General features: G+C 53.0%; 1 protein-coding gene across 5 annotated transcripts in view; it reads right to left on the bottom strand.

The window, feature by feature from the left end:
- Positions 1 to 785: 785 nt before the first annotated feature.
- The window catches only part of LOC140427160 (synaptopodin), a 154,147-nt gene continuing 145,073 nt past the window's right edge, over positions 786 to 9,859 (bottom strand). For all 5 annotated transcript variants that reach the window (XM_072512718.1, XM_072512722.1, XM_072512721.1 and 2 more), the window contains one exon: positions 786 to 3,138. In XM_072512718.1, the coding sequence (XP_072368819.1) occupies positions 2,572 to 3,138 (567 nt within the window). In that variant the 3' untranslated portion in view covers positions 786 to 2,571. The remainder of the gene's footprint in view (positions 3,139 to 9,859) is intronic.

Genomic DNA, 9,859 nt, shown 5'->3' with positions numbered 1-9,859 from the left:
GATTCCCGCCCCCACCAAAACCCCGGCCCCAGAGAATTCGGCAGCCGGCGGGGGCGGGATTCACGTCGCCCATGCTCTCCCAAACCGGGAATTTCGCCCAAGATAATTATTTCAAAGCCCCTTTGATTTTTGAACCCCGCAGCCTGTTGGAAGAGCGATCCTCGATTCCCGACGATTTCATACGACCCTGGAGTCACCAACAATCCCCCAATACAGCTCTGCTGCTCGGAGGCAGCGGAAATGGGGATATGGCCCCAAGGCACAAAGTCTGGAGTGGGAAAGGCAAAACTGCGAAGGATATTGGTGTTCTCGCGAGATACCATGAGACTGCTCCCTGTATCTTGAAAACTACTTCGAATGGGATTGAGCTGATAAAACATCCATGGAAGGCGACGGCATGGAAGGAGGCCATTCGGTCTACCGTGCATGTGCTAGCTCTCTGAGTGGAAGAAACACAACAATGAAGCGTTTCACATCTGTATTGAGATTTTATATATACCATTATCAATTATATTTCATTTACATTCTTATATTAAAAAAAAGGATAGCAATCTTTAATAATTCCAAAAACTGCTACAGAGCAAGTGTTTTGTAAAGGAATGGTTTTGATACAGGGCTGTTGCTGGTTAACTGAGGAAAGCAGTGTTAAGATGTGTCGCAATGAATTAAAGCACCCCCGTTTCAGAATGGCTAAGGTGAAGGGTTGGGGGCTGCGAGATTGTTTCCTTTCCCCGACATCTGTACAAACCGCCCACCCCCCCAACCCCAATCACCCACTTCCCCCCCATCCACTCACCCCCTTAACCCCCCATCCCGCTATTTTCCCACAGAGTTGGGAGTAGTGAACGTAAGGTGGTGGGGCATTGCTCTGTGGCCATGGCTCCTGGAGCTTGACTGATTGTCCGACAGCATTGGGCGGCAATTTATTGTAACATTGGCCCCTCGTGGATTTTGCCTGCCTCACCCCAGGGTGTAATCTCGTCCTAAAAGACAGTGGCACTCGGAGATTGGACCAATGTCAGGAGTGTTTGAGAATGGGGTGTTGGTGGGGGCGGGAGGGGGTGAGAGTTGGGTAGTCGTGTGACAAAGCAATAGGCCCAACTAGAGTTTGCAAACCTTACTTAGTCCTTCCTTCAAAGGGGATAATGGAAACCCTGAAGGAGAAAGGTTTTTCTTTCCCGAATGCTTCTGGTGCAGATTTGCTCCGAACCGGAGTCTTCTCTTCTGGGCAGTGTCCTGCTGATCTTTAGTCAAACTCACGGGCAGCGAGTGAGTCCATTCTCTCCAGTCCAAAACTCGGTGTTTTTCCTCAGACATGGTTGTCACGGTTTGTGAAGCGTGCAATGTGCAAAGAATATACTGAACCAGCTGTGTGTTTCTCGGTAGCGCCATACGCTGCTGGCGGGATTTTCCCTTCCCGCCGCTTGTCAGTGGGATTTCTCATTGAATCCGGCCCACACCGTCGGGAAATCCGCGGGAAGGGTGCACTGTCAACGGGAAAAGAAAATCCCAACGGTCGGAGAATTCCGGCCCATGTTTTACAGAAGCCGTCTCTCCTCTACATAAACACACTCACTCACACTTATTCACACTGACTCACATTAACTCACACTTACTCACACAATCTCACACTCACTCAAATTCACACTGCCTCACACAAATTCACACTTATTCACACAAACTCACATTCACTCACACTGACTCACACTCACTCGGTCACACTCACACACACATTCACATTCACTCACACTTACACTGATTCATACAAACACACTGACTCACACAAACTCAAACAAACTCACACACATTCACACAAACTCCCACTTACACTGACTCACACAAACTCACACTTACACTGACTCACACTGACTCACAAACTCACACTCACTCACACTCACTCAGACTCACTCGGTCACACTTACTCACACACAATCACACTCAGTGACACTCACTCGCACACACAGACTCACACGCATTCATTCGCTCAGTCACACTGACTCACAAACACAATCACACACACACACACAAACTCACTGACTCACACTTACTCACACTCACTCAGTCACACACAAATTGCTTCACAGCTCCAGGGTCCCTGGTTCGATTCCCCGCTGGGTCACTGTCTGTGTGGAGTCTGCACATCCTCCCCGTGTGTGCGTGGGTTTCCTCCGGGTGCTCCGGTTTCCTCCCACAGTCCAAAGATGTGCAGGTTAGGTGGATTGGCCATGATAAATTACCCTTAGTGTTGGATGGAGTTACTGGGTTATGAGGATAGGGTGGAGGCGTGGGCTTGGGTGGGGTGCTCTTTCCAGGGGCCGGTGCGGACTCGATGGGCCGATTGGCCTCCTTCAGCACTGTAAATTCTATGATGCACACTCACTCGCACACTCATTCACACAATCACAAACTCACACACTCACACTCATTCACTCACTCACACACTCACACACTCACAAAGACTCGCATTCACACACACTCACACACATTCATACAGACACACACATGTGCACACACTCACACACATCGGCATAAACACACACATGCACACTACCCAGCTCCCTCCGTGTGTGTTTATAACTGCTCACTCTGTTTCAGTTTGCTCCCAGTCCATCCCCTTGGGCAGAAGTTGTAGTAACTGGGAGACCTGGGCCCAGAATCATCGGACCCCAGTGAGAACTCCGAGTCGGTCAGTGACCTGCGGTAGATTCGGAGTGGTGAGCGGACAGACCTGGTCGGAGTGTCCGGGGTGGCAATGCTCGGCGACAGAGGCGACGGGGGCGAGAAGCAGCCGGTCTGGGGACTCAGGGCCGGTGGGAGGTCTCCCGGGCTGGTGGGGGAGGCCGTGGGACTCGAGAGCTTTTTGCGACGGGCGGCATTGACCACGTTCTTGGCGAGCAGGTCCTTCAGGCGACGGTTGTCCGTGCTGTCCCCTCCAGGCCTGGCGGGTGAGCTGACTTTTGATACCCCCAGCGGAGACCAATTGTTGAAGAGTGCGGTGGTTGGCGGACTGATTGGGTAGAAGGGAGATTTGGGACTGCCGGGGCGATACTCGCTGGCTGTCTGGTTCTGGAAGGTGTCGGTGTAGAGTCGCGGGTTGCTCAATCTTCGGTCGAAGCCGGGCTTCCAGGCCGGCGGGCCCTGGGGGGGGGGGGGGGGGGAAAGGAAAAGATGAATTTACTTATTTAACACCTGTCACTAACACAGGACAACTTCACAGCCAACAAAGCCCAGTCTCTGCTGTAATGCAGGAAATGCAGCAACGGATTGGTGCACAGCAAGCTCCCACAGGCAGCAATGCGATAAATGACCTGATGATCTGTTATTGTGATGTGGGTCATAACTATTCCCCAGGACACAGGGTAACTCGTCCGCTTTTCTAAAACCTAATAACCACCTTCTCTGAGGTAAAAACCACTGATAATTCCAAAGTCATGCAAACGGGATACTTTAATTCTCTCTCTCTCTCCACAGATGCTTCTGAACCTGCTGAGCGTATCCAACGCCATCAGTTTCTATCTCCTCTGATGTTCTTCCCCTCTTACAGTGCAGCACTCCCCCAGTACTGACCCTCTGACAGTGCGGTACTCCCCCAGTACTGACCCTCTGACAGTGCAGCACTCCCTCAGTACTGACCCTCTGACAGTGCAGTACTCCCCCAGTACAGACCCTCTGACAGTGCAGTACTCCCCCAGTACTGACCCTCTGACAGTGCAGCACTCCCCCAGTACTGACCCTCTGACAGTGCAGTACTCCCCCAGTACTGACCCTCTGACAGTGCAGCACTCCCTCAGTACTGACCCTCTGACAGTGCAGCACTCCCCCAGTACTGACCCTCTGACAGTGCAGTACTCCCCCAGTACTGACCCTCTGACAGTGCAGTACTCCCCCAGTACTGACCCTCTGACAGTGCAGTACTCCCCCAGTACTGACCCTCTGACAGTGCAGCACTCCCCCAGTACTGACCCTCTGACAGTGCAGTACTCCCCCAGTACTGACCCTCTGACAGTGCAGCACTCCCCCAGTACTGAACCTCTTACAGTGCAGTACTCCCTCAGTGCTGACCCTCTGACAGTGCAGTACTCCCTCAGTGCTGACCCTCTGACAGTGCAGTACTCCCTCAGTACTGACCCTCTGACAGTGCAGCACTCCCTCAGAACTGACCCTCTGACAGTGCAGCACTCCCCCAGTACTGACCCTCTGACAGTGCAGTACTCCCTCAGTGCTGACCCTCTGACAGTGCAGTACTCCCTCAGTGCTGACCCTCTGACAGTGCAGCACTCCCCCTGTACTGACCCTCTGACAGTGCAGCACTCCCTCAGTGTTGACCCTCTGACAATGCAGCACTCCCCCAGTACTGACCCTCTGACAGTGCAGCACTCCCCAGCACTGACCCTCTGACAGTGCAGTACTCCCTCAGGGCTGACCCTCTGACAGTGCAGCAGTCCCTCAGTACAGACCCTCTGACAGTGCAGCACTCCCTCAGTACTGACCCTCTGACAGTGCAGTACTCCCTCAGTACTGACCCTCTGACAGTGCAGCACTCCCTCAGAACTGACCCTCTGACAGTGCAGCACTCCCCCAGTACTGACCCTCTGACAGTGCAGTACTCCCTCAGTGCTGACCCTCTGACAGTGCAGTACTCCCTCAGTGCTGACCCTCTGACAGTGCAGCACTCCCCCAGTACTGACCCTCTGACAGTGCAGCACTCCCTCAGTGTTGACCCTCTGACAGTGCAGTACTCCCTCAGTGCTGACCCTCTGACAGTGCACTACTCCCTCAGTACCGACCCTCTGACAGTGCAGCACTCCCCCAGTACTGGACCCTCTGACAGTGCAGCACTCCCCAGCACTGATCCTCTGACAGTGCAGTACTCCCCTCAGGGCTGACCCTCTGACAGTGCAGTACTCCCTCAGTGCTGACCCTCTGACAGTGCAGTACTCCCTCAGTGCTGACCCTCTGACAGTGCAGCGCTCCCTCAGTACTGACCCTCTGACAATGCAGCGCTCCCACAGTACTGACCCTCTAACAGTGCAGCACTCCCTAAGTACAGACCCTCTCTGACAGTGCAGCACTCCCTCAGTACTGATCCTCTGACAGTGCAGCAGTCCCTCAGTACAGACCCTCTGACAGTGCAGCACTCCCTCAGTACTGACCCTCTGACAGTGCAGCAGTCCCCTCAGTACTGACCCTCTGACAGTGCAGTGCTCCCTCAGTATTGAACCTCTGACAGTGCAGCACTCCCTCAGTACTGACCCTCTGACAGTGCAGCACTCCCTCAGTCTCAGTACTGACCCTCTGACAGTGCGGCACTCCCTCAGTCTCAGTACTGACCCTCTGACAGTGCAGCGCTCCCTCAGTACTGACCCTCTGACAGTGCAGCACTTCCTCAGTACCGACCCTCTGACAGTGCTGCACTCCCTCAGTACTGACCCTCTGACAGTGCAGCACTCCCTCAGTACTGACCCTCTGACAGTGCAGCATGCCCTCAGTACTGACCTTCTGACAGTGCAGTACTGCCTCAGTACTGACCCTCTGACAGTGCAGCACTCCCTCAGTACTACCCCTCTGACAGTGCCGCACTCCCTCAGTACTGACCCTCTGACAGTGCAGCACTCCCTCAGTACTGACCCTCCGACAGTGCGGCACTCCCTCAGTACTGACCTTCTAACAGTGTGGCTCTCCCTCACGGCAGCAGTGGTAATACCGCCCTGAATTTTGTGCCTATTTCTGTGGAGTGAGCCTGGAGTGGAAATATCTCTGAGACCTGAGTATTACGGCAGCAGTGCTGGTGTTAACATGATTAACAATTGCAGTGTTAAACTGTAGAGGTTGTAGGAATGTAACATGGGTGTCAGTCGCCCTCTGCAGGATTCTCACTGTAAACTCTGTGAAATTCCCCATGGAGCAGAAAAGTTATTTCGAATTCTATCAAACAGGCCGTGCGGCCCAACTGATCCTGTACAATTGGGCCTTATTCAATGGGCTGGATTCTCCGCCGGCCGGATGCTCCGTTTGGCCGGCAGCCCGGGGGTTTATCGACCGTGTGGGGCCGCCCCAGAATGGGAAACCCCATTGACCAGCCGGCGTGGTCGGGGCATCCCACTGGCGGGGTGAAACAGCAATGTGGAGCGGCGGGGCGCAGAATCCAGCCCCATTTCTCTTTCTCTAAAGCTGTCAGCGCAATCTTCCAATCCTTCTTCCTTCATCTGTTTATTTGAGTTTTCTTTACCCACCTCTCAAGCATTCCACGGGCTGGATTTTATGCTCAGCTGCCGGTGTGTTGTCAGGCCGGGTGGGCCGGTCTACTGCTTCCTGCTGCCCTCCTGTCCGCTCACTGACCTGTCCACAATTTTACCAGAGGTGGATGGGGGTCTAGGCCCATAAATGGTCAATTATTGGCCGCTTCCCGCCCGCCCTCAATCCTGAGGCAGGCGGGATGAGTTAGGCGGTGGGGGACCCGGGGAGGGGGGGTGGTGTGGAATATGGCATTACTCCCCCCCCCCCCCCCCCCCCACCTTTCTGTGGTGATGTGCATCACTGTAAATACACAAGGGGTTAATGTAAATACACTAAGACTAAGTAAACACTAGAGGGAGCACCGGAGATGTCCTGACATGCAGACATATAGCTAATGAACATATAGAATAGGACATGACCAATGGGCAGTCAAGACACCCAGAGGTGACACTACCACAAGGGGGCAACCCATATAAAAGGACAGGGCACACATGCTCTTTTTCTTTCCACAGGCGACACTCAGAGAGGACAGGGGCAGGTCGGAAGCATCACACCCACCGCATGGCTTAGAGCAGACTGGTTAGTTAGACTGAGTTACTGTAGCAATATCAGCAGGAGAGTCGAACTCAAGTAGGAGAATTGTTAACTGTTCAATAAATGTGTTAAACCTATCTCCCGAGTCTGAACCTTCCTTTGTCAGAGTATTCATCAAGGACGCAGCTTATGCTACATGAAGAAGCAGAATACAACACTTTCCACAACAGGTGACCTCCCCCCACCTCCATTGACCCCTGAACCTGCTCCCTCCCCACTTCCAGCCTCTCTGTCAAGAGACCTGCCACAGTGTCTCCACACCCCTCCGGGCCTTCCTTCCACTCCCCACCATGAGACCCTCGCCCCAGGCCGCCGGGACACAGAATCTGGGGGTACGCTTGTTGCCCCAGCCCTGGCCACTGCTGCTACTGGGACTACAGAGCCCCTGGCCAGCCAGGTTGCCCGGAGCCTACCTGAGGGGGCACCTCCGTCCAAGTCAGGGGGCAGGCGGGTTCTACATTTTCCCCGTTCTCGTAAGAACAGAAGAAATAGAAGCAGGAGTGGAACATTTGGCCCATCGAGCCTGTTCTACCAGTCAATACAATTCGGGCTGACCTTGGGTTTCAACTCCACTTTCGATCGAGATATTCAAAAGGGAATCAGATTGCTCTCCGGGATGAGACAATGTGCAGGGATACCGGGATAAGGCAGGGGAGTGGGACTGGGTAGAATGCTCCTTCAGAGAGCCGCACAGATTGGATCGAACAAATGGCCATCTTCTGCATTGCAAAGGTTCTGCGATTCTGTGGTCATCCTTGTAGGAGCTTTTTTGCCGCCTCTTTAGTGTCCCTCTATGATTATTAATCCCTTTCTCATCTGCTTGCTGATCCTTGGCAGCGTCATCTGCAAACACAGGGTTATTTTTCGTATGTACACTGACGTCACCCAGGTCTACCTCGTCGTCACCTTCTTTTGCCTTCTTCATCCACTCTTAAACCTCAGCTCAGCCACAATTCTGCTGCCCATGTCCTCATAGAATCCCAACAGTGCAGAAGGAGACCATTCGGTCCATCGGGTCTGCACCGGCCCTCCTAAAGAGCGCTCCACCCAGGCCCACGCCTCCCACCCCGTCCACGCAACCCCACCCAACCTTTTATGACACCAAGCGGCAACCTACCATGGCCAATCCACCCAAACTCTTCATCCCCGGAGCACCGGAGGAAACCCACGCAGCCACGGGGAGAATGTGCAAACCCCATACAGACAGCCCTGACTCGCATCGCAGTCCCCTTCACCCTCTCGTGCCCGCTGACCAGCTTCACGTCCAGCAATGCCTCGATTTGTAAATTCTCATCATCCCCCAGCACGGCCTCACCATTCTCATCCTTGTTTTCAAACCCCCCCCCCCCCCCCCCCCCCCCTCCCCCCCTCCCCCCCCCCCTTCACCTTGACCCTCCCAATCTCTGTGATCTCCTCCAGTCCCACGATTCTTGATTAGTAAGGGTGGTGATAGGAAAGAGGATCAAGGGTTAATGATAAGAATAATAATAATCACCTATTGTCACAAGCAGGCTTCAAATGAAGTTACTGTGAAAAGCCCCTCGTCGCCACATTCCGGCGCCTGTTCGGGGAGGCCGGTACGGGAATTGAACCCGCGCTGCTGGTCATGTTATGCATTACAAGCCAGCTGCTTAACCCAGTGTGCTAAACCAGCCCCTTGGTTATGAGGAGAAGGTAGGAGAACGGGGATGAGAAACATATTAGCCATGATTGAATGGCGGAGCAGACTAGATGGGCCGAATGGCCTATTTCTGCTCCTCCATCTTATATTCTAATGGTGAAAGGTTATTGGAGGGAGGCGGGAATGTGGAGGAATCCAATCAGCCATGATCTTATTGAATGGTGGAGCAGGCCTGAGGGACCACGTGGTCTAATCCTGCTCCTCCTATGATTGTACGTAACCCTCTGACATTTCCGCACTATCCTAATTGTGATCTTTTGAGTTGCCCCAATTACAGTCGCTCCACCATGGAATCCCCTCCCTAGACCTTATCGCCTTCTCTCTGCCTGTCTCTCTTCAAGCTGCTCTTTCAAACCAATGCTCTGTGTGCGGCCCTCTGTAGATTGGTCCCTCTGGTGATGGCAAACGATTTGCATCATTTTCCTGGTATGGATATATGTTACCTATATATTATTTATATACGTTCTTATTCATTTATGGGATGCGGATGTCGCTGGTTAGGCCAGCATTTATTGCCCATTCCTAGCTGCCCTTCAGAAGGTGGTGGTGACCTGCAGTCCTTGAGGTGTAGGTACACCCGCAGTGCTGTTAGGGAGGGAGTTCCAGGATTTCGAAGCAGTGAAGGAACGGCCGATATATATTTCCAACTCAGGGTGGGGCGTGGTTTGGAGGGGAACTCCCAGCTGGTGGTGTTTCCATGTATCTGCTGCCCTTCTCCTTCTAGGTGGCAGAGATCGTGGGTTTGGAAGGTGCTGCCTAAGGAACCTTGGTGAGTTCCTGCAGTGCATCTTGTCGATGGTGCACACGGCTGCCACTGTGCGTCGGTGGTGGAGGGTATGAATGTTTGTGGAAGGGGGAGCAATCAAGCGGGTCCCTTGTCCTGGATGGTGTTGAGCTTCTTGAGTGTTGTTCCAATGTTAATGTAAGCCTACTTGTGACAATAAAGATTATTATTATAAAGCTGCACTCATCCAGACAAGTGGAGAGTATTCCATCACACTCCTGACATGTGCCTTGTAGATGGTGAACTGGGTTTGGGGGGGGGGTCAGGGTGTGAGTTACTCACCACAGAATTCCCAGTTTTTGACCTGTTCTGGTAGCCACATATGGCTAGTCCAGTTCAGCTCCCGGTCAATAGTAACTTCCAGGATGTTGATATATTATATATATATCCTTTAGGGGAGGAAATCTGCCATCCTTACCCGGTCTGGCCCACGTGACTCCAAACCCACAGCAATGAGCTTAGCTGCCCTCTGAAATGGCCACTCTGTTCAAACGAAAATAAGGTGGGTAACAACTGCTGTCTTGCGAGTGGTGACCACACCCCATGGAATAATAACGAGAAGA

Source organism: Scyliorhinus torazame, chromosome 7, assembly GCF_047496885.1.
Source record: "Scyliorhinus torazame isolate Kashiwa2021f chromosome 7, sScyTor2.1, whole genome shotgun sequence".
In the NCBI taxonomy this organism is placed as follows: domain Eukaryota; kingdom Metazoa; phylum Chordata; class Chondrichthyes; order Carcharhiniformes; family Scyliorhinidae; genus Scyliorhinus; species Scyliorhinus torazame.
The sequence above is the reverse complement of the archived record's forward strand: the minus strand, read 5'-3'. Positions and strand labels throughout refer to the sequence as shown.